The sequence below is a fragment of the Haemaphysalis longicornis genome, unplaced genomic scaffold (assembly GCF_048455015.1).
Source record: "Haemaphysalis longicornis isolate Haplotype H1 unplaced genomic scaffold, Haemaphysalis longicornis Haplotype H1 scaffold_12, whole genome shotgun sequence".
NCBI lineage: Eukaryota > Metazoa > Arthropoda > Arachnida > Ixodida > Ixodidae > Haemaphysalis > Haemaphysalis longicornis.
The window spans coordinates 86,038,692-86,063,003 of record NW_027526225.1 but is presented as its reverse complement, the minus strand read 5'-3'; the positions used below and the strand labels follow the sequence as shown (position 1 = coordinate 86,063,003).

The following is a 24,312-nucleotide window of genomic DNA, read 5'->3' as shown; positions in this document are numbered from 1 at the left end:
AATGTCTAAAAGATACACTGCTGGGACTTGGAGCTTAAGATTTTTTTTGGGACGAGGCAGATATAGTGGTTTGCTGGGTGAAGAGGTAGGTGCACAACAACGTTTATGACAGGAGTCGGTCCGGGTCATAACAACAACTTGTAGAGGCCACTGGATTGGGAATTTTAAATTATTTTCTATAGCGCTGAGGGGTCGGCTCGAACGCGTTGCAAAGGCGCCTCCCCATTTGCAAGGTGGCTCATGACCAGCCGGGAATTTCGCAGTGCCATATATCAAATGATATAGGTTAGGGATACACGTCTCGTTACAATACGGGCAGCGTTGGATGTGCCAGCTGGCTCCGTGGGTCCATTTATGTACTACATGAGGAATTAGGGCCGTGTTAGCGTAGACGTTATTAGATATATCACCTCCCCCGAGCGTGTTAGCGTCTTGAGCGAGCCTAGTACACCCACCCGGGTGGTATCTTGCAGCCTCTTGCGACTCTCTGCCTTGAATTTCCGAAGGTAAAGAAAGTAGCCAGTCTGGTCGTCGTTGGTGTTGCAACGGTGCACTGGAAACTACTGGAGGTGTGTCAAGTCCTTCCCGGGCGGCGGTGTGAGCCGTGTTGTTGCCGTGTGTAAGACGTGTGTCCCGGGGACCAGACAATGCCGATAGCGACGCCTTCCAGTTGAAGGTGTTAGATGGCATTGTATATATTGTATATATATTGATGGCATATATTGTGGCCGTATAATTGGGTGAAACTGTTCTGTTCAATTCTTGAAGGGCAACGGTAAAGTTGGTAACGATGCGAAAGCCCGAGCGCTTTCGGAGAGCGCTCGCGCCGCCACGGCGAACCGCCCTCCCCTCCCAATTTCGCAACACTATGGTCCCTCAAAATATTCAACACTCTACTCCTTTTCTCTTTCCCTCGTTCTCTAGGTCACGACGACGGCGACGCGGCTCAGCCCACGAACGGGCGCCAAAGGGTTGCGCCTTAAAAAAAAAAGATTACCCGACTTCTGCATGTGGTAAACTTTCTGGTAAAACCGTTACACGCGCATCGAATGCGCTTTGCTCAGATTTTGCGCGGGGCTTCGCTGGTTACATTTTGTGTGCCGCCTCGTTACTTGTAACGTGGAAGGCCTTTCTTTTTGCGTGTTAGGGCCCTGCGCGCCACATTTTCGAATATTGAATAATTTTATAACCGTGTTTGAGTAGTTGCATTTTTTTTTGTCTGTATGCGCAAGAAAGAGCAATCGTCGTAATCCCATTGCTCACGCGGGAACAGATAGCAGTTTGGGATCGCTTGAACAGTACAACAAGTTCTATTGGCTCGTCGGCAGTAACGAGCCAAGCCTTTCTAAGAAATCCGAGCATGGTCCACGTGACCATTGCGGCGTGTCGGCAGAACGATGACGCAATGATCGGGTGAAGCTTATGACAAGAAAAATTGCTGCATTTCCATCTGTGTGCATATATTCTCGGGCAAGGGGGACAGGGTTTCAATCCTTCAAAGCAGTTCCCGCATATCTCGGTTGTGCGAGACGTGGGCCAATAAATTACCGTACCACCCTCATCACTGCACCCCGTAACGCTCTTTGCAATGCAAGCGCTTGTTCGAGGACCTCATTATCAGTTCAACTAAGCAAGCCTTCATGGCGCACAACGAAACGTTCTGGTTTGGGATCATAGTCTTTATTCATTGCAATAGTTGGTATACCATGTAGGTGGCGGTCAAGAAATGTACTTATATCACAGTTTACATTTGCTTTTTACAGAAGAAAAAGTTAGCGGCGCGCAACGGCAAATGCATGCTTCTCACTGCCCTGTATTGCACACAGCCCTTTGGCAGTCCGCGTCAGACAGCAACCATGCACTGCCCCACTAGCTGTATCTTCAACCGGGCCGCGCCGTACAGCAGTTTCGCAAAGTAATTTCTTTGTCATATAAGTGAGGCGACGTCGATTAAAAAAGAAAACAAAGCGACGCACTTGTCTCGGATAAAAGCAATAAAAATACCGAATGTCGCAATGGCTTCAGCTTCTGTCAGCGGCATTCGCGGTCATAGCCAACACAGAGTCCAGAAATCTCTTGAGCGCGAACACAGGCTCTGGCGTAGTTGGCCGCGACCGCCGCTCATCTCCGGCGCTGCCGTCGAAGAAAGAAATGGCGCTCTCCCCAGTCTCCTCCATACTCGTCCTGGCAGCCGTGTCTTCTTCCTCCCTCGTCTCAGCAACGGCCGGGTCGGAGTCGATCGCATTGCCGTCGGGCTCGACGAAAGGCTCGCGGTACGCGTCCTCGCTGCCGAAGCCGCAAGTGTACGAGCGCTCGAAGCGGCCGCTGGCGAAGAACGTCTCCAAGACAGTGCTAGCCTCCTGGTTCGTGCGGCAGCAAGGCACCGTCAGGTCGAAGATCTTGCGCATCACGCTGCGCCGCTTCTCGAGGCGGTTCTCTTCCGTGGCCGACCTAGGCCTAATGTCGACGAGTACGTAGCGCTGGTCTAGGATGACGGAGTGCGCGCTCTCGACGTGGCCCATGAGCTTGGAGAGCTTGCCTTCGCGCTGGCCGCACATGGGACACGTGTAGGTCTTCACGTAGGCCAGCTGGTGGAGCTTGAGTTGTGCACCGGACGGGAACGCGGTCTTGCACTGGGAGCAGACAAACGCATTCGGGTGGCGGAGGCTGCAGTGCTTGTGGTACGAGCCACGGGAAAAGAAGAGCTCGCCGCAGCACCGGGCTACGGTGTAGACGTCCCGGTGCATCCGCTGGCAGTGTGACACTATGGCAGCGCAGCTGGGCATGACCGCGAGGCACTCCGGACAGCGGAAGCGGCTCTCCGGAACGACGGTGCTGCTGGCCATGGCGCCGCGGCTCACCTGGAACTGTCAACAGTGTTTCGGTTTACAACGAATGTAGATGAATCCCCAGCAAAAGTAATTTCGCAAACTTCACACCAATTATTCTTAATCTCCGCGGTTGCTCTGAGTTCGCCACTAGTCCTGAGGGAATTTTAGGATTACATCACTCCAAAGACGATGTAGTTAAACAGTACGACACGTTTAGTAGCCTATTTACGAATGGTAGAAGACGCAGCAATGCATAATGATCGAGAATATAAAACAGCGCAAACGGCAAGGGAAAAAAAAAAAGAGGAACACCACCACTGCGCTGACTACAACTGCAAGTTCACTGCGCGCGACAGCAGCGAGTGTAACGCCGCGAAAAGAAAGATAAACGCAGCGAAAAGAACAACAAAAACAAACGTGATGTGCCTCCTCGTGCATTTAGAAAGGCAATCTCTTTATCTGATAAGTATATGAACAGAGCGCTGGCACAACTGCGATTAATCTGCGATTGCGTGCGCCTCCATGATCTCATGCCCCAAGTGGTGGCTGCTCCCGGCTGTAACCTTGCGTTCCGAAAATTCTGGTGGGCAACCGCAGTACCGGCAATGAACGCCGAGACGACGCTTACGGCTTCGTGCACATTATAGTCGTGCTCTCCGAGGCGCTCCTTCACACAGCTGTACTGGCTGTACTACATGCGCATATATGCTGCTGTACTCGCAATAAGCTTTCGTTAGTTGTCAGTGGCGGGGTGTAGGTCACCTTTTTTTTTTTTGTCCTTGTCGTTCGCGCTGTTTCATATTCTCTGTCATGCTTCCCCAACTCGCCCAATCTTCTGCTTTAATGCATATTGATCGCTCACAGCTAACTAGCAGGTTTTCCCGACGTGCATTAGCGTTTGTTTACAGCTGTCAAAAGCTATTTCTGGAAAATTTTAGCCTTTATGATTACGATTCGCCACCTTGCAGCGCAGTACGCGTGGTGCGCCACAAAAAGGCAATTGACTTGGTAGACATAACGAACGTAGTACGATGCATGGTTACCACTAAACGGTGCGCAGGCCGCAAAAAGGAAAAAAAAAAAAAAAAAAAACAGCAGCAGAACGCCACCCCCTTTTCTTCCGCAATGCAGTTTCGCTTACCACTGACGTTTTCGCCAACCGTATGTGCGCGCGTTGGTGAAGGGGCTAAGCTTTGGCGTCGCGCGGCAGGTTTCTTGAGGTAACCTGAAGAACCGATCAAGCTTGATTGGCCTTGAAGTCAAGGTATGTAACGTCGGCACACCAATTAGCAGAAAACTGCTACGCGTTGTGCCACCGTGTATCGACGAAAACAGAGCCGCAACACCGAGTGTTGGCGCAGCTCTGCCAAGGATGTCTTGTGCCAACAAAAGATAAATTAGCTAGACGCTGGGCCTTGCTCAAACAAGCTAATCTGCACGAAGGGCTGATGCTCACGACGTCTCAAAAGTGATAGTCCAAACGCATTTTCGTTGAGTGCGTGCGACCCACGGAAGCCTGTAAAGCGCGGTGGCATTTTTCGACCGCCATCTCCGTAAACACAGAATGCAGTCGTCAAACGAAAGCGCTACATAGTTTGGGTAGCAGAAGGAATGCCTTCTGGTGCACTTTAGCGTGTTACATACATTTGCCAATGGTTACTGTGCGTTCAAATTGGCGAGGTAGGGGGGTCTAAACTGCATTGATACGCTTTGCATTCGATATTGTACACGATTTGGTATCCTCCCCTGAATACGCGTTATCAACAACATTCGCAAATTTCGACATAGTTGTTGAAACCGCAAGCTGCGCAAGCGAGGATGCCAAATAACCAGCGCAGAAGTTATGGCAGGCCAAGTTATAAAGGCATCTAAACGCCAAAAGAAAACTATTGCGCGGACTTACCGAAGTTAGGGAAACCCACAGATAACGCGTGCTGCAAGCGAGCCGTTTGAAACTGACGCGCGCGCGCCAAAGGCGAGCAAAATTATTACACCACTGTAAAACTATGCAAATTTACCAAAGCTTGCTTACCAATATCATCATTATCAGTCAAGCGGTCGACAGTAGTCGACAACAGTCGACCGCAGACAAGTCCGCAATCCGAAACAAATCCAACTGACACAGGCTGTCAGCGTGAGCGAAATACGAGATCCAGCCGGCAAAGCTTTAGTACTTGGTTATTGTGCGACTTTATCGTGGTAAAATCTGTTGAGATTTAATTACAGAAGCCTTTTCGTCCAGTGCGTTCGAAGCTCTGGGCGTGCTAGGATGTCAGGAGACAGCAAAGGAAATGTTTTCACCATCGACGGCAGCCTCATGGAAGGCGTAAGTAATACGGCGCTTGCTTCGTTCGCTACAAATGCCGAAGAAAGTGCTTAGCTTGAGCTGTGGATGTGTTGAGGCTACGTTTGTTCCACGTCTATTACATTATCCGCTCCTAAACTTTTGGTTCGCCAGCCAAAAGGGTGCCAGCTTAGTTTTAGTTCTGCCGCGTTGAATCGTAGCATTTCCAGTTTAGACATTAGGTTTTCTTTCGGGAATTCTGCTTTGGTTTGCGCTGATCCACTTCCTTAGAGATTTTTTTCTGTGCTTGGATGTCACGTCCTGATATCGCGCGCAATTATCCACAATTTAATTCTTACTATCGGTAAATAGAGTGAAACACTTTGCTGGGCAGCCTTCTGCCTCTGAAATCCTGAATGTACAAGCGTGCGTTCGTACATGAAGCAGTGGCAGATACATGGCAGAAACCGTTATGTTGTCTTGGAGCACTGAGTTGCCAGGGCTTTTCCACGGTAGGGGTTTTCCAACGCCGAGGAGAATTTTGCACAGTTCTTAAAAACTTTCATACGTTGATCTCTGTATAGGGAGGGCAGATACTTCGGATGGCCATAGCATTCAGCGCCTTATTTCGGAAGCCGGTGCGAGTCATCAACATCCGGGCTGGCAGGAGCAACCCAGGCTTGAGGTAATGCACTGACTTTAGAACCCTGATTTGCTAGATGTTCAACGTGCATCTTGTACGGCCGCAGACCGCAGCACTTGACAGGAATTACCCTTGTGAAGGACATCTGTGGCGGGAGGCTCGAACAGGCTTTCATTGGGTCCACGGAGGTCACCTTGTATCCTGGCCCCATCAGAGGCGGCGATTTCTCTGCCGATACAGGGACGGCCGGGTAAGTGTCACCAACGTATCTTGCTGAGACGCCATGCTCACTTGGAAATGCTAACCTAGTGTGCAAGTTGTGTGATCAGTGATGGCGACAAACTGAGCCTCTTGCCGATACAATTGGTATCTGTCTCTTGTTGTGCATTAGCTTGCGGTGTCATCAGCCTTTTCCGTTGTCCGACGTAGCTGTCGCTTCGAGTATTTCAGAAGGTGGGGAAAACGTTGAGTTGATAAAATGCCTTTTTTGTGCACTGGGCGTTCTGTTTTTTTAAAGCGAAAGCTTTCTTAGTGAGACCCGTGACATCCTGTAAAAAAAACTAATGCATTTCTCGATAGACCGGTTGGTGGACTGAAAAGCTCTGATAAGATATCTGGTCACACGGCGTGTGCGTGAAACTGGATTATGTCAAAACGGTTACTGGAAAAATCACGAAAAAGCAACAGTTCTAGATGAGACAATACATGCATCGATCATGAAGGAGGAGTACAGTAGTATACCTTTTTCTTGTAAACCGTGTGTAGGAATGGATTTATATTATACGTAGATGTGTCTACTTAGTGCGCGAAAAATCATCGCATGGGTTCATTTTTCGTTTGCGATTCGAGTCTTTGACGGTTTGATGATCGAGTGGATGCACTTTAAGCAAGGGCACCGCACTTTTAGGGAAGGCTTTGACGCACTTGTTACACATTTTTTATGTGAGAAAGCTTTTGCGTTTCTCCCAACTTTCTTTAGGAAGGATAAAAAAGTTTTTTTTTTCTTTCAGGAGCGTTGTATTGATGCTCCAGGTTGCCCTGCCCTGCCTGCTGTTTGCCGACTCGCCATCCGTTCTGCGTCTTCGTGGTGGCACAAACGCGGACATGGCCCCTCAGATCGACTACACGTTATCGGTGAGCCAATATTTTGATGCGTCTGCAAGCGATCGCAGCTGGAACAAGCATACACGTCTAAAAACATTCCTCTGCATTGCATTTTCAGTAGTACATGTTGCCCACAATGTATTATTTATGAAACAACGCTGTAAAATGCAAAATTCATCCGCAGAAAGCATTTCTGTTTCGTGTATTTAATATGCATGAATAGAGTACTGAGCATACCTTATCTAAAACACGTTCTTTTAACGGAATGCAAAATTCTGAAAACAACTTGGCCTGTGTTGGTGGATTGCAGTGCTTAAAATTTATATACTATGCCACTCGCAGTAGCCAGCAGTTGTTTATACATGCAGGAAATGTGAAACTGTGAAAACCAGTATCGCCACTGTGTTCACTTGTCGCACTGCGATTTGTGACGTTGCAAATTTTGAAAGCAGAAATGTAATTGTTGGAGCTTAATTTGGGCATTTTTCGGAAATACAACGAAGTAAGAATGTGTCCCCCTTCCTCTGTCTTACACTGGAAATGCATACGGCCGGCTACCACCCGCAACTGTTAAAACTGGTGTCCCTTTTTGCGAGCTGTAATTCAGTTGCAGCACGGTATCTTCATTTTTAAGTGCAGAGCACTTAAGGGGCTCACGTTGTCGTCGTAGCTCGCCATAACGGTCGATGTCAAACGACTGCCGGAATCGGGCAGTGCCGTGAGAAAACGGACGTAAGTGAGACCGGCGTTCCGTCGTAGGGTGTCCCGCAGAGGCTTCAAAAACCAAGTGGTTTAAATAGTCGTAACCGTTCGAAGCTTGTGAAACGCTGGCACTTGACATACATCTCCCAGTTGCTTAGCGCAAAGAAAACTGCTGGCACATTTGACGCAAAATTACACAAATCGACTGGCAGCACCCGCGTTCTTTTAGTTAGGAATGCTCATTGTGTCGGTTTTTACGATAGTAAGCGAACAAAAGTGGCAGTGCAACGCTGGCACGTGTGGAAGGAAAAGCAAGCACAAAAGGAACAAAACTCCCGCTCGCGCTGTTTCAGGCAGGGCGCGCGCGAGCACTGCGGAGGCGGGAAATTCGAATCGCATTGGGTGGTAACAGTGAGCGGGTAACGGCGCTACAGCACATTATGGCGAATCACAGAGTGCTCTGCGCTTCCGTCAGCTTTCACGGCTGACGGAAGTGCAGAGCAGTGATTCTTACAATCACTGATTATTGATTATACTTACAATCATTACCCACTACAGCTATAATGAAATAGCAGTTATAACTAGTGAGTTGTGGTGTCCTTTCTTATTCATTATAGTAACACTGTTTTATTGTGGCATGTAGAGCAGTACCTAGCTCGTCATACTTACAAAAAATTCCCACTACAGCTGTAATGAAATAATGGCTATAACTGACAAATCATGCTGCCCCGTCTGTTTCATTTTAATGAAGTTTAAGTGCCTGAACATCGGGATTCAGGTTTGGTTTCCAATCACAAAGGTTGTTTTTTGAGAATGCGGGAGACGAAAGCAGATGTGAATAAATGGTTTTGGTGCACATTGAAGACGTAATCTGTAGCCTTACACCGTGGCAGTTCGTAGCCCAGGGGTAAGAAACCTGGTGCATGAAACCGCCGTTTGATTTTGTGAAGCTTTGAAAGGTGTCAAGTCGCACATCAGCAACATGATAGGTTTTGTGTTGCGACTTCACCGTGCAGTGGAGGACGAGTTTTTCGCATTGTGAAGAGGCTTCAAGGGAAGCTTGAAGGCCAAGGGTTCGCATTTATTGCGAGTTTTTGCTGCGAGAATGTGCAAAACTACAAAGCTAGCAAACAAACAAAAAAAGCAACTTGGCATGAGTGGGCACTAAGTCGAAGTGGCTGAATTTTGTGTGTAATTAAAACAATATTTGGCTGTACATGTCCGAAGAAAAAATTTCTGTCACTTACTGGCAATAATCACCAGCTGCGTGGCATGCGGGTGCACTAACCGGCCAAAGTGTTCGTTTAGCTGTTATAAAAGTGTGTTACACGCTGCTTGACCTCCACTCTAAAGAGAACACAAGAGCTAGTTCTGTCTTCAGATGTTTCTTAAGAAAAGTAGCAAAAATAAAACCAGCTGTGCACTCCTTGTCATGTCGGGTTACAGTTGTGCAAATAGCAAACGGTAGTGGTTCACTTGGCAGTGATATCCTGTGTATAATGCTGCCTGTATGGCCAACGCGTGTTGTTCCTTGGAAGATAAAAATGAGATGATCACATTTTCTGGCTCTTGTTCTTGTTTGAAGACTTCAGTAAGTTGTACCACCTGTGTGCATTCCCAGGTGTTCCTGCCTGTAGCAAGAAAGTTCGGAGCATCGTGCGACATCAAGGTTCTTAAAAGGCAAGTTGAACACACTTTCGGTACTGGAGAAACAAGAATGGGATGTACACTCAGTGCTAAGGGCTGAAGGGCTGATTATGATTATGAATTAGTATGAATTGTGGTACAATACCGTAGGTTGTAGAGACAATTTATTCAAGAAATTGCTGTCGTCGGCAAAAACATCAGCAGCTCTAGAGAGGGAGCAGGTTCAGCACCTTGTTAATAATTTGGGCTGACCAGCTTGGGAGTACTTGGGTATCATATTTACTCGTGTAATAAACCCACTTTTTTGTTCAGCAATTTTGGCATGAATTTGGGGGAGGTTTTATTATGCGGGAAATAGTTGCAACAGATTTTTAAAAGTTCAAATTTTAGACAATAAAGATGCCAAGAGAAGCACTGTCAAAGCCTTACCTTTCCAGAAAAAAACATCTATGTAATTACCTAACCAAATTTGGTTTTTATTCATAACATGCTAGTGGCCCCCTACTCGGCATCATCCCCCTACTCTTCGTGGAGTTGTCCTCCTCAGTGAAGTCGCTTGCTACTTCGCATTTGTCATCGGCCCACAGAGCATCGTCTTCCGTGCTGTCAAGGCACTCCAAAACTTCTTTTCCCACACCGGTAGACTTCCCTTCTTTGGGCCCACGAAACACACAGCGATCCCTGTTCATCCAAACCTCTTGTCTTCGCCAGTAGCATACCTGCACTGGGTCAACACTGAGGTGCCGCCCAGACGCGCAGTTTCCATGTGCATCAGTGCATGTTCCACTACCTTCAGTTTAAAACTGGCTGTGCAGCTCACATACTGGCCCATCGTACACCGTGCACCAAGAGCACAAAAAAAAGGTCGGAACACAGCTGAGTTAAATACCATGGAGCATAATGGTATCTTGGAACAGCACAGAGAAGGGGAGGAGTGTGGAGTACGTTCGGCGCTTTGTTCTCCCGCCGCAGCGTTTAGGTTTGTTTTGCGTTCAGCAGGGGGCACTCCACAAGCGCAATTTTTAAATTGAGAGCCACGGCATTCGTGCTCTCGTCTTCCCTGGCTACTGTTGAGATTTCTTTTTACCCCTTCCAGGCCCAACAGGCCAGAGTGCCATCCTTTCTATAATGAATTTATTCATTCATTCATTAGAATGTATTTTAATGTTTTTGCGTGCACTGTGGCGTGATATCAAGTTACTGCGATGGTCTACGGCATCGGCAATTATGCAGAGATAAAAATATATTCCCACTGCATTTTTTGTGCAGTGACAAGAAAGTAAATTCTCAAGAAAAGTTTGGGGGGTCATTGTGCGAGTGGGTTTGTTACGCGATTGAATACGGCATATGGCCTTACTTATTTGTCACTAAATCTCGCATAATGCAGCCGGAACAGCGTACTTTCTTGAACTTTGAATTCAAAGTCAGCTGAACAGTTGTATTACTGCCATCCGGTTGTTCAGAAAAGTTGTCCCATCAGTACTTCTGGGTAACATCATTGCTATTGAGTACCCAAAGGGTATTGGCCTTGGAATTGTGCCGCCTGACACAAATGCCGACGTGCCATGGCATTAGTTGATCGCGGCTAACGCACAATCATTGTCTATGTTTTGGTTTCTGTTCAATTCACTGCTATGGAGCGCCCAACATCTTATTGTTTTTGGAAACCAGTCGCGACCCTATCGTGACAGGAAAACCATTAACGCATTGGATAATGCTTTACGCAATTGCAGTTAGTAAATCATGATTAAACCAAGTCACCGGTGCCTGCGAATTATTTGAATTGAACGGAAAATTGAGAAGTCACTGAGCTTATGGGCAGCTGCTGTTGGGAACCTGGATTTGTTTGTTGGTTCGGGAATTTCATAAAATCGGGCTCTTTAAACTCAAGGGTTAAGGTTGAACTGAGTTGTCTATAATTGGGTCAGCAATCGCACATTTATGGTGCAAAGCACATGTTCAGAATCGTCTAAGGCGCAGGCCCCATGCCTGCATTATTGTCAGTGTTGGAAAAACCATCATTATTGATAACCGTCACAGCTATCGCAGCAGTCTTATGCATGTCGGTAGACATGTTCTGTTTATCTGCATCTCTGCCTTCCTTCTGCTAAAATGGATGTATGTTGCATGTAATCTCAAAATCATTGCAGCCGCACTATAGCACACCGCTGCTTGCTTGCTACCAGTGCAGCTAGAATGCTTGTTATAAGTGACCTGTGCCCACGAAGCACTGAATACATTAAAATCACTATGTTTGTAGTTTATCTTTAGTGTCGGCACAGTTGCTCGTTTCAGCATGTTTGTAGTAGCGTTCCTGCATGGTTGCCGCGGTGAGAAGTTCTAATGCTGCGTGATGGGGTGACCGCAGGGGCTACTTTCCTAAGGGTGGTGGCCTGGTGGAAGTTCGTGTCGAGCCAGCGGGTAGCCTCAAGCCGGTCACCCTAACGGATCCCGGCCGGATAGTCAAAATCAACGGTCGATCCTTCGTGGCCGGGGTACTGCCAGTCAAGGTGAGTGCGTGACCTGACCCTTCTGGGCACTGCTTTACTTTCGCCGCAGAATAGTGTCTGATATAATTAAACCTTTTGGCTTTCGCTTTGTGGTCTTTGAAATACGGCGAAGGACGACTATGGTTGAGCGCAAAGCTTTCTCATGAGAAATTTCTTGGTTGTCGTCGGAGTTTGGGCTTTGATGACTCTCAGACGGTTTGGACTTTGACTCGTTGAGCTTTGGCTTTAACTCGCAGCAACTTTGACTTAGACCTTTCGCCATTTGATTTCACATAAAGAAAGGTTCGTGTTCAACCATCGGCATTGTCAGATAGAGGGTTGCGCGATTTTTCTGTCTAATTTTGCACGTCCATGCGCCCTTCTCCAAATCCAAACTACCTCGACCATGTTGGAATGGCACAATCGAATAGACATTGGCTTCATAACGTGAGGGACACAGGTTCAATTCCGACCACGGGAAGTGCTTTAATTCTTCTTCACTTCACTCACGAGCACCGTCATCGTAAGAAAAAGTTGGCTTTCCTGCAGTGCATTTTCGACGTGACATATGCCATTAGGGAGACATACAAAGCTTCGCTTTAAAAACACGGGGGCAAAGAAAATGATACGTTACGAGTTTCCTCTGGGTTTTGTAAACATGGGAAATGGGGATGGAATTGAGGGAGGCGCAAGGGGGTTCCTGTGAGCTTGCCACTCAGAGTTGTGGTTACCTCCTTACAGTTGTGCCTGCATCCACTCCGCTAGGAGGCGTGGACAACAGTTATTCATTTGGTTGGTCGGCATTGTACTATTGAAGTTGCGAGAACATGACGAAAACTCAGGGGTAGGCAGACAGTTGCATGAAATGATGCACGACATTTTATCTTGAAACTTTGCAGACAGGGAACTGCATTAGAACAACAAGTATCAATAAAAGATCATTGGTAATAACATGTGCAGTAAACTGAGAGAAAGCACAAAAAAGCAAAACTTGCATGCAGGGCAACTTACAAGAAATACTTAATGAAGACTGAACTTTGAAACAGAGCCCTACAGAAACGTGATACCTCTGACCAACTTCTACTCAGTTTCAAGTGTAATCGGTGCAAACAGCGATACTGGGTGGGTGCAGGACTGCATTAAACATAAAGAAAAGTCCATTAACAATACAGTGTTCTAAATGACATTGTGGCAGACATGAGAGTGGTCTGCCGGATTGTTTGCTCAGTAATTAGGCAGGGCACAAAGTGGATGGTGGTGGTCTGGGCAGAGCCTGACACCGGGACTTTGAAGCTTTTGATGCGAGGAAGGCTGAAGAGCCGCTGCCCCTACCCACGAAACTTTCATTGTCTTGCATTTCCCAAAACAAATTGCGCTTTGTCTCTCATCACTTTTTGTGTTCCCGTCTGTGTTTTCCGCCCTCAAAAGTGCTGCTTTCTCGAATGCGTGCGAGCTGTGGTTTGCCCTGTGCGACTCAGACTGCGGAAGAATTAAGATTGGGCACGGGCCATTCTCACGCTTAGAAGTGGGGGGAGGGGAGGCACCTGCTAGAAACAGTTTACAAGAGAACAAATGTGCTAAAAATAAAATTGAACCGGCCCAAACATCAGTACAAATATGCGGCAGTGCTGAATGGTGCTTAGCGTTTGTGACAGCGATGCTGATGCAAGCCAGAGTAATTGTTGACACTGAATTACAGGCAAAGCAACCAGTCATTAGTTCTTGAGGGCACTTGTCACATGTTTTCAGCCTGTATAAATTTCTGTGTGGTTCTCTTAAATGTTGGTAGTAATGTCGAAACTATTTTATTCTCAGCTGTCACAATTGTTGGTCACAATTGTTGGTCACAATTACAGATACAGAGGTAGGGGGCGTCAAACTTGGTGACAGTCTGGCGTCTGACGCGATTTCACAATTTTTTTTTTTCAGATTTTTTTTGTTCACGGCAGAACGCAAAATTTTTTTGACCTGTTTGTCATTTTGGTGTAGTTTTTGTTTTAAAGCAACTTTAAGTCGGAACGATCAAAGCTTGCCGTGCGCAAAGCCCCAAAGTTGGAAAAAAATTGCAGCCGCTGGAGATTGCGCGTCACTCGCGCCACCTTATCAATTTTTTTTTTTCTCACGAAGTACGCACGCTACAGGAAAATGGGTTGCAGTTTTAAACTATTCTCTGGCTTGCGCATTACTCATAAAAATATGGGAAAAAACAAAAAATGCCCGTGTACACGTGTCACGTTTTGTGGCACGTCTCGACCAGCTCAGAAGAATGGACACGGGAGAATCGTTGGCACGTTTACCACAGCACACATTTATTATGCACAACTAAGACCCCTAAGCCAAATAAACAACAAAGCAAACAAAGAACTCAACCAAAGCAATTCCTAAATACTCATCGGTAACAAAAACCAAGAAAAGCCAACAACCCAGACCAAAAGTCACTACAATGAAGTCCCTAATAACACAACCCGTCCTAGTTCCAGTCTATACCACGTCCATGTTAACGATCCTAACAGCCATGGTCATATAATCCCAATTCCCTAGCGGACAGGCCTACCGCTGTCTCCGGCGCTGACGTGTCGTACCCGTAGCGTGGCCGTGACACGCTGGTAGTCGTAGTAGTCCGCTGCCGCGGTGCCGGTGGTGGTGGTACCGACGTAGTTGGGCATGGTAGTCACACGGTGGACCGCTTTTCAGCTACTCCTCGTGGTAGCCCTCGTAGCAGGAAGCAGCCCCTGGCCTCGGGGCCGTCGCCGTGGAAGCAGGTAGCACCGGGGAGCTCCGGGAACGTCGCTGCGTGGGGACCGCCAAGGCGTTAGTTGACGGTGCGTGCTCGCTGTACGCAGGCGCCCGACCGTAGCCGCTGGGGCCACCAAAGCACAGGTTGGTGGTACGACGCGGAAGTAGGAGCTGATGCCACGTCGGTCCACTCCGGCCCAGGCTGACGTGGCTCTGGTCGATGGCGTGGTCTCGTACCCCCGGCTTGTTCCTCGGACTCGTGCCACCTGACCTTCCTGCTGTGGCATTCTTGTGATCTCTCTACCCCTCGGCCTGTGTCCCGGGATTAAATGGACTTTGCCCGGCCGACGCGGCACTCTTGCATTCGCTGTGCCCGTCTTCGCCGCACGGGTCACCACCACATTGGTTAATTCTCCATGTGCCTCCATCGCGTCACTTCGTCATTAGTCTGCCCTCTTTGCGGGAAATTTGCGTTCTCTTTCTTCGTCTTTCTTTTCGTCGGCATCTGGCTCCACTATGACTCATCATCTTTATTCCCAAGGGGGGATTGCCCACTTAATCATGACAACACGCATGTTCGTTCTCCCGTGGAATCACCCAACATTTTCTTAAAGAAACAATATCAAGCCTGTTCGAGACTGTCAGAATAGACAGTTCTACTAAGACACTACACTAGACCTCCGGAAATGCCCTCGTACGGAAACAAAACAGGCCGGTGAACAGCTAGTGGTGTTTGAGGCTGAGTGGAAGCGCTCTTCTTGGATTGGAAGCGCTCTATCCGACGACTTGGTGTGATCTTTCGACTTTAAGTTGGAGTTTTAATCACACAAGTAAGGCATGGGTTAAGTGAAATCTCGAGCTGTGCTTTTTTCGAGGAACAGTAGTGTTCGATGAAGACGCTTTGGCAAGCCGACTTGAAGTTGGGTAACTGCATAGTAGCACCAAATATGAATTTCACAACAAAAAAATGAAACCGAAACTGCTGGAAACTGGCCGAAAATGCCAGGTCCACTTGTTAGACGTGCGGAGGACCTTCAAAAATAAGCTCTGGCAGATTAAAGCTACCTGTTGTCCAAACCAAAGCTCACTAGTGAATAGCTGCTGCCATTTTCATGTTGTTATTAGCTGTCAACGCTGTCGGATTACAGAGCTTACAACATAATTTGGTATCTGACTTGCTGGGAGTTTTTGATCAAGAAAATTTGATGGTAATGCAGCATAACAATGAGTGGCGTGCTTTTTTGTCAAATGCAGCAGCCATGATCCTTTCTCAAAAACGCACGCACCTCAGTTCACAAAATACGTCGTCAAAAATCTCAGTGTCGCTGGTGTAGCAAAATTGAAACTGATTCTGAAAATGCAGTGCTTAGACTAACCACTGGGGTGCATTAGGTGCACGAGAAACCAATACGGCAATATAAAGCATCGATCACCGGTGATCGATTTTAATAGGCGTGGTAATGAAAGAGTTAAGCAGAGACTGTATTGCATTCATTGTTGCATTCTTATGCATTCAACAACAATTGGACATGCTTCTTTTTCTGCACGCTTTATCTTCAGCCTACTTTGTGGGTTCAATGGTCTGTGTTGCCGTTTTGACGTCTGGCATCTCAGTAAGGTTTCATGCTGTCCATGCATCGTGCTGTACTTGTGTTATTACCAAACAAAAGCTGCGTATAAGCACTTCTTATGAGTTGTAAGTGTGGGCGCATTTAATGCCCAATTGAATGCCTCTGAGGGCTTTTTCCAACCGTGCGAGGTCTGAGGAGTGCGGGTTTAATTTGCCACTGAACGGTGCACTCGCTGCTTTCCACACAGCTCCAGATCGGTCCTTAACTGGCGTTTTTATTCATGTAAACGAAGCTTGTGTCATGGATCGATCTGTGGCCACGTGTGAGCCCCTCTTTGTTTCCGACACCAATGCTGACGCTGGCTTTCTTGCTCATTGGGTCGTTTAATGCTTTCCCGTTAATAATTCTCACCACCGAACACGGTTTCACTTCAACTTAAGGGCGCGCTTCAGTACGACGATGAATTTTCCCTTTAAACTAACGCAGTTCCCCTTAACTAAAGCTAACATAACTTAATTGGAAAACGTGCAGAAAAAGACAGTTCGCTTTATTTTTAACAGCTTTGGACGCACCTCTAGAACTGAACTCTTAGAATGCGCCAATGAACCTTCACTTACTGAAAGAAATCATTTAATATGACTAACACTTTTTTACCAATTAATAATTGGGCATTACAAGCTTGATGTTTCCGATATCGTTTCATTTTCAACTGGGTATGCCACCCACCAAAGGCATCAACTGACCATTATCCCTTTTCGGTCGCGAAATCCTGCTTCAAATATTCCTTTTTCCTGCGTACCTTAACTCAGTGGAATGAACTAACTAATAACCGAGTCTTGGAGCTGTCCTTATTGTTATTTCCAGCAAATTTGACCTGATTATTCATATCTTGCGGTTGTATTAGTTTTTGTTTGTTTTGTTGTATCTATTCTAGAGTGCCAACATTGTAAAAAAAAATGTCTGTAACCACCCCGCTAAAATCCCTGTAATGGGGATTGCAGTATCAATAAACAAACAAATAAATAAAAAATAAAAATAAATAGATAAAGAAATTTCACTCAGGTAGCTCAATCTTGCCACCATGAAGTGGCCATTGCGATGTGGTGCTTGTTGGACTTCAGTAAAAGTAAAGAACAGCAGGCGTTTCAATTTGAGCGTATAGCTTGCTTTTTTGCTTGAAGCAAACTTTGATTATTAATTACAGGCACCTATGTTAATTCTGCTATTTTGATGAACTAGATGGCATTGGTCCAAGTAACAAAGAACAACGTATGAAGGTTTTGCTGCTGACTAAGTAAACAAAACTAGTTTTTATCTCATTGAAACTGCACAATAGAATTTACTGATTTGCATTGCATCTCTGCAGGTGGCCCATGTGATGGCTGACACGGCTGCCGCCATCATCAGAGAACAGCTGCCATCTGTCAGCATTTCTGTCGAGCGCGTCAAGGAATCCGAGGCAAATGCGTTCGGGACAGGAAACGGCATCGTGTACGTTCATCTTCTTGTCTTGTATGCAGTGTTCACATTAAGATAAGATAAGACCTTATTTCCGACAAGTAAAATTCACTTGACAAAGTCCCGGTTACAGACATCAACGGGCATCACAAAGTACATCTTTTAAGAGAACATTGTTTTTGCGGCATCATTATACGCAGTTTTTCAGAAATCATTCTGCTGTAACGAAGAAATTTTTAATACAACACTGTTTGCATGCCCAGTAGTAATCTCATTTGTGATAAGGTGGTTTAGCAGGGAAGGTAAAGTGTGTCGAATCATTTGGTTTCCAAAGGTATTAGGCTAAAAAGATACAGTTCATATCTCTTGTGAACGTGTTGGGTATTTGTATGCTTTTGCTGTTAGGTTCGCAATTGGTGCTACGAACGTGTCATGACGATGTAAGCGAGATTCGTATGTTTTTGCTAGGTTGAAGTTGTAAAGGTTGTGAACTGAAATCAAATTCAGTTTGTTGAATAGGTTTCTTGTATGTGCATTGTGCTCTACGCCAGCTATATGTCGTATTGCTTTTTTTTTTGTAACACGTGCATTCGGTTTAGGTTTGTTTTGGTTGTGTTTCCCCATGCAAGGAAGCAGTAATTCAGTTGAGACCTAAACAACGAGTTATAGATATGCCGTTTAACAGCAGCTGGCAAAAAATACCTAATTTTAGCTAGTATTCCAACAATTTTCATATGCACGTAATTACATTGTTTACATGGTCATTCCAAGACATATTTGTGTTGAATAGTACACCGAGTGTTTTTACGGAATCTACTACAGTGGAATCCCGCTACAACGAAATTGACGGGACTTGCAAAAAATTTCGTTGAAGCGACAATTTGTTGAGGCGAAATCTGCCCCAATACACCGCGGAAAGGCCAGAACAATAGCCCCGTATATTTCCACATCATTGGCAGCATAGTACAATGTTTAGAGAAAGGAGTGACGCGCAATGACGTCATGTATATTCGGATAACAAACATACCAATGCTTATCCGTTTTTTACCTGCATGCAAAAAGGGGGGGGGGGGTGAAGAAATGCAGGCGCAAAACGTATTGTTGTACAACAACGCGTGTCCGCCGAGCTGATTACTTGCAGGTAGCTGCTAGGCCGTCGAAAGCCCCCCTCTCAAGATGCTTGTGGCAGGAGCAGTGCCGTTTTCTTATCCCCTCACAGGACACGGCAGCTACTGACCTTGGCAGGCAAGACGCGCGCTTGCATTTAACGCGACCGCGCGCTCGCAACTAAGATAGGATGACTTGGCTTCAAGACCAAACACGCAAACATGATTTTTGCTCTTGGCTATGAGGAATGGTAGAAGGAAAATGGCAAGGACAGCTGCTCGCAACGCATACATGACGGTGCCGCGCCAGCAGCGGAGCACATTCGTGTGATTTCAGCTGGATACGGATTGGCTGTAGCTCCGGCTTGGCGAACCGGGCCTGCGCCTCATGTAAAGACGCCCAGCCACGTTGTTATCACCAGCAAACAGTGGCGCCCGCCTGTCAGTTTGTTTTGTTTTGGTTGGTGGTGTGTGCGCGTGGCACTCGTTTTCGGTGAAACTAAGCGTCCTGAATGTATATATAGCTGGCGTAATGCTTATTTTATTGTAAAACAAGTGTTCAAACCCAGCCCCAAAGGCGTAAATTTCGTTGAAGCGAAAGCAAGCCAGACAAATGGACAAATGGTTCGTTGTGGCGAGGACTTAGTTGCATTGACTTCTACGGCTAACTGATGGGGAATCAGAAATATTTCGTTGAAGCGGAAATTTCGTTGAAGCAGCGTTCGTTGTAGCGAGGTTCGACTGTACTTCTATCCAAGAGTAATATTTGCATTTAGGAATGCGCTTGACTGCCTAAGGGAAAAGAGAACAATTTTGGTTTTTTGTGCTAATTTCCAAGGAATTCACCACGCTCCAACCATGCAACTCTAACACTGTTTTGTTTATCTTGTTTAACAGTGTCTTATTTACTGGCATGGCATTACAAATGGCATGCCGGTTGCTGTTGATTTACGTGTAAACGTTGTTTACTACGGCATCTTCGTTTGCTGTCTTTTAAGCTGTGCATTTCACTGCAGGCTGTGGGCGGAGTCTTCCACTGGGCTGCGGCGGGCTGGCAGTGCACTGGGAAAGCGAGGTACGTCTTATTAAAGCGAAAGCTTTCTTAGCGGAACCGATGGCGCCCTGTCAAAAAACGAATGCATTTCCCCATAGACCGGTTGGTGGACCGAAAAGCTCTCGTAAGATCTCTGGACGCAGTGATTTGCAGACTACATTGTCTTGTTTAGTGAGTCTGAAGAATACTGGCGAAAAATGATTTAGGACCTGCACTCGGAAAGCTTGGTTATACAGTCGAACCTCGTTGTAAGAGACATGGATGTAAGAGACAAATGGGTATAAGAGACACTATTCACCCACATGGTTGGCTGCCCTATCTTTCCCATTGGATTGACCTCTTTTATAACAGACATCGGATGAAGACAGTTGGTTATAAGGGACAAGTCATCCTTGAACTTTATTTGATAATCTCGCTTGTAGCAGACATTTTAACTTCAGATGCAGTGCCACCAGTCACTAATTGCAGTTGCTTCCATTGTGGAAACACAGGTGGACGACAGACGCCTGCAGTCGCTATTTATTATAACTTCAGCACACAGTGGTTCAGTCAGCTATGAAACGATGACAAGAAGCCCTGCCAATGGAAATGCAACTTACAGAACTGGCTAAAGCTTACTGCCATCCACTGGAACACGACCGCAAATGCGGGCTCTCCCACTCGCGTAGCTCCCAATCAAGAAGCATCGCAGATGTTGAGTCCTGCAAGCGTAATGAATAGCCTGAGCACACAGCGGAAGAAGCTGTGCGCTCTGGCTATTCATCAGGCTTGTGAACTCAACATCTACGATTCATCTTCCACAAAGCTTGTAGAATCGGTTGTAAAAAGCAGTGTAAATGCAGTCATGAAGCAAACAAAGATTCAGAACTGTTTCATAAATTCTGGGGCCAAACATAAACTAGAATGAGCCTTTTGCAACTTGTTGTAGCATTCTTTTGAGCTTATTTTAGTCATACAGTGCCCACATTGAACTAGGGTCTGCTTAGTAAGTGATAGCATAGTTCCCTGCTTATGAGAGACATCTCGTATAAGAGACAGAAATGGCTCCTCGGTACGTGTCTCTTATAAAGGGGTCCAACTGTATGCTTGAAGATAAAATGTGAATGAATAGGAGGTGCTGCTAAATAGGCAAACGAAAGCCCCCTCTTCGACCTTGGTAATGAAATTCTTTAAGTCGGTGAATTTAACTATCTTGACCAGTTTGTCAGTGCTGATTCTAACAGCAAGAAAGAAATCTGACACAGAATTGGTATGGGATGGAATGCGATCGGCCACCACTCAAATAAAGAACAGTAGGCTACTTCAGTCACTAAAAATAATGGCATGCGTACTGCCGCTGGTAATTTGCGGGGCAGAAACTCAGGGGGGCTTCTGAAGCACCTTGAAGGAAAACATAGGTCAGCTCAGTAAACCCTGGAACAAAGGATTATGGGAGTAATGCTTATGGAGGCGAAACAAGCATCTTGGGTTCGCAAATAAACTTGGGTGGAAGACATCGTAGCTCTTCAGAAGAAAAAAAATGGCCGCGTATCTTCTCCTTTCATTGCAAATGTCGACAAAAGACGATAGTTGACTGGAATCATTGCCAAGTAAATGCCTCCCTTCTTTTTCCCGCTCACCTCATGCTGTTCCTCCCAAGATAACACGCTAGAAGTGTGCTCAAGTCAATTTAAATTTACCGCGTTCCACTGCTCCAAGTCAAGTGCCTCAATGCCAGCACTGCCGTACGGCGGAGACGCGCGTGATTCGAGGAATCCTACTACAACGTTTATAGAACCACGTTGCCCTACTCCACATGCTTTCCAAGCGGAATGTGAAACCTACCTAGTAGAACCTTTCGTTAACTGTTGCCGTTTGATTTATTAAATGCCGCCAGGAGCTTTAGTAATGCGAGCAACAGCAGGCAAAGGTTTTCTGCAGTTAATGTAGTGTGTATTTCATTTGCAATCTCAAAAACCAAGCACCCATAAATTCTTTAATAAAGAAACATTGCAAACATCATTTATGTACTGATTTTCTGCCTCATATTTGCATAATGTCTTGTTCTTTTTCAACAATATTGAAAAATATGAACATTGCCACTGGACTTAGACGTTTAGACTTGGGTGTGGGTATATAACACTATTGTGCAGCTCCTTTTTCACTTTGGCTGGGTGGCTGAATCGAGTCACAGACAGACAGACCGAAATTTCTGCATTTAGGTACCCCAAGAAAGACTATAGTCTTTAAAAATGGACTTGCGCTGGGCACGTAACTTGACGAACCGCTTGTGTAATAAGTGAACCTTTAGGGTAATAAGTGCAACCAAAGGATTGGACTGCAGGAAATAAGGGAGGATCATTAAAGCGATGTGACTAAAATAAAAAAAATATGGTAAATGGGGCCTACTTCTTTTTTAGCACTCAAATGTGCCTGTGATGCACCCTGAATCTTATGGATCCAAAGAAAGGAAATAAGCCAAGGTTCCTAGATGTGTTAAGTGGAGTCTCTATTTGACTGCTGCTGACGATTGGGATTGTTCAAGCTTTTGTAGTTCAAATCAGAATACCGTGGTTGGTTGTTCTTCTTTTTGTTCCGAAGGAGTGTCGGCGGAAGCTGTCGGTGAGGCTGCCGCGCGCGAACTTCTGGAGGAAGTAGAGCACGATGTCTGCGTCGACCGTCACCTCCAAGACCAGGTGAGACATGCTGCTGGGACTAACTCCGTCTCGCATCTCTGGTTTTGTACAATTATCTTTCTAAATTGTGGACTGCCTCTGCCTCGTTGGCAGAGAGCCTTCCGCAAAGGTGAGACAGCCGCGCATATCGTGCAGTTTGGATACAATTCCGTTTTCCGGTGCCAGGCTGCTCCAAAAGCAAGAAAATTGCAAAAACTGCGCCAAGCTGCTCCAAAACAGTTCGAAAAGCAGGGATGTTGATGCTCACATCACTTTCAAAGGGGTAAAAGGCCAAGTTGACGACATGGTTTTCCACAGGTGGTGCTGTTTTTTGTGGGGATGGGGTGATGAGATCTTGGTATCGTCAGGTCAGCAGAGTCTTTGTTTTCTGCCTTCCTCTCACCTCCTTTATCGTTGCTCACTCGCAAACACACAAACAGCACACAAAAAAAAATCGTGGGCCATCTCCACTAACGTGAATCCTGGTGAGGGGCGAAGCATGCAGTTTATAAGCGTATTCTCAGTGCCTTGGCGTTTTTGTCAATGGAGATGAAACCGTTTGGGGGAGGGAGGAGAAGGGGGGTAGAATATGCAGCTTCGCTGTAAAAGTCTCTTGTCTTTGTAGCATGAAGTTCTCTAGCACGAGGCGTAGATGAGTGTTTCGGTGTTTTTTAGTACGCGTTACGAAGTGCTTCAGCGCGAGGCGTAAACGAGTGTCCCGGTGTTTTTTACTATGCGTTACGTCCTAGCGCGAGGCGTGAATGAGTTTTCCGGTGTTTTAGTACCGAGACTACATGAGACAACGATTCTGACGACGACATGAGACGCCAACAGCTTCAGCCCCTAAGGGGCTTTGCCCCTAAAACGACTGTGAAGCTAAGAAAATGATGGCATCTGAAGTGCGATTGGCTCTCCGGTCGAGTTCGCAGGGGCGTCATGGCAACAAAGAAACGTGGCTGCTCGCTGAAACGGCCGCTGTTTAGTTCAAGCACTCAATGCGCTTCACCGGTTTTACCCCTTGTTTAGGTTACGTGATCATCTGGGTTCCTGTTTAGTCATTTTATCTGTTGTGGTACTCAACAGTGACATTAGCGCGGGGATAATGCTTGAGAACGTGTGCCAGACTATGGGAAGTTGCATGGCTTGAAAGACAAAATTCATTGAAAACTTTGTGGTGCCCAGGACTTCACCGTGGTTCATCTTTGAGTGTGATATGCAGTGCCGTGTGTGTAATTGGGGTTCGTGAAGTAAACCTTTGGACTCATCGTGATGTTATAAAATGCTGAGTTTATAGGTATGTTTGACAGCGAGCTGCGACGGCTATTGGCGATGCGACGACTGTCACCTCACTTTTGCCGTGGCTCTAAACTTGTTCGTACAGTGCTGTCTGGGATGACATAAATCATTACAACGTTCAAATATAAAGGAAAAAAGACCGCCTTTCAGTCGCAGCGTTCTTAAATTTGATATTTTTAACAGCACTTTACGTTATCTGTGCACACTGCCTCAGTACAATTAATATGTATCTAAGGAAGTAGTGGAATTTGTAATTTGCCTGTAACTCTCACAGCAGTAATTCTCAGCCACAAAAGTGTGACCTTGGCCAAGGGAACAGGCCAGTTTTCGGAAAGGTTTTTCAACGTCATATTCATGCTAACCAAATAATCAAAAAATGTTGTTGAACTATTGTACATGGCATTTGTAGAGTATAAAGAAGTATTTGGCTTGGCAGTACTGTGTCCCAGTGTTCTGCGCATTTCAGACTGATTGAAAAGTGTCCTTGTCCCCCAGAGCTGCTACAGATGTGATTTTTTAAGCTCCGTAGACGACAGATTAACTGTCAAAACTGCTCCAATTCAAGGTATTGTGCTCCAAAATCAAGATTTTGCTGCTCCAAAAGCTGCTCCCAAATCTGTTTCAGCTGTCTCATCCCTGCTTCCAGGAAACACAGCCCTCTGCCTCCTGGTTATTTCTTGAACCTACAACTTGTTTGAGTTCAAAATGCCATCTCCTGTAAAACATGGCTTCTCGCC

General features: G+C 46.2%; 2 protein-coding genes across 4 annotated transcripts in view; one reads left to right on the top strand and one right to left on the bottom strand.

The window, feature by feature from the left end:
• Positions 1–1,923: 1,923 nt before the first annotated feature.
• On the bottom strand, positions 1,924–4,887 carry LOC144162915 (uncharacterized). 3 transcript variants are annotated; one of them, XM_077693637.1, is made up of 2 exons: positions 4,735–4,887; positions 1,924–2,867 (listed from the first exon to the last, which is right to left on the bottom strand). In XM_077693637.1, the coding sequence occupies exon 2, from the start codon at positions 2,844–2,846 to the stop codon at positions 2,022–2,024; it is 825 nt and encodes a 274-aa protein (XP_077549763.1). In that variant the 5' UTR covers positions 2,847–2,867; positions 4,735–4,887; the 3' UTR covers positions 1,924–2,021. The 3 variants fall into 3 exon arrangements, with proteins under 3 accessions (XP_077549763.1, XP_077549764.1, XP_077549765.1); XM_077693638.1 differs by lacking the exon at positions 4,735–4,887 and adding an exon at positions 3,973–4,174; XM_077693639.1 differs by lacking the exon at positions 4,735–4,887 and adding an exon at positions 2,940–3,135.
• A 63-nt stretch (positions 4,888–4,950) lies between these two features.
• The window catches only part of Rtca (RNA 3'-terminal phosphate cyclase), a 31,971-nt gene continuing 12,609 nt past the window's right edge, over positions 4,951–24,312 (top strand). Inside the window, exons 1-9 of the mRNA XM_077693636.1 lie at positions 4,951–5,157; positions 5,700–5,800; positions 5,865–6,008; positions 6,769–6,892; positions 9,186–9,244; positions 11,580–11,721; positions 17,374–17,498; positions 19,588–19,646; positions 22,206–22,300. Coding sequence (XP_077549762.1) covers positions 5,101–5,157; positions 5,700–5,800; positions 5,865–6,008; positions 6,769–6,892; positions 9,186–9,244; positions 11,580–11,721; positions 17,374–17,498; positions 19,588–19,646; positions 22,206–22,300 — 906 coding nt within the window. The 5' untranslated portion in view covers positions 4,951–5,100. The remainder of the gene's footprint in view (positions 5,158–5,699; positions 5,801–5,864; positions 6,009–6,768; positions 6,893–9,185; positions 9,245–11,579; positions 11,722–17,373; positions 17,499–19,587; positions 19,647–22,205; positions 22,301–24,312) is intronic.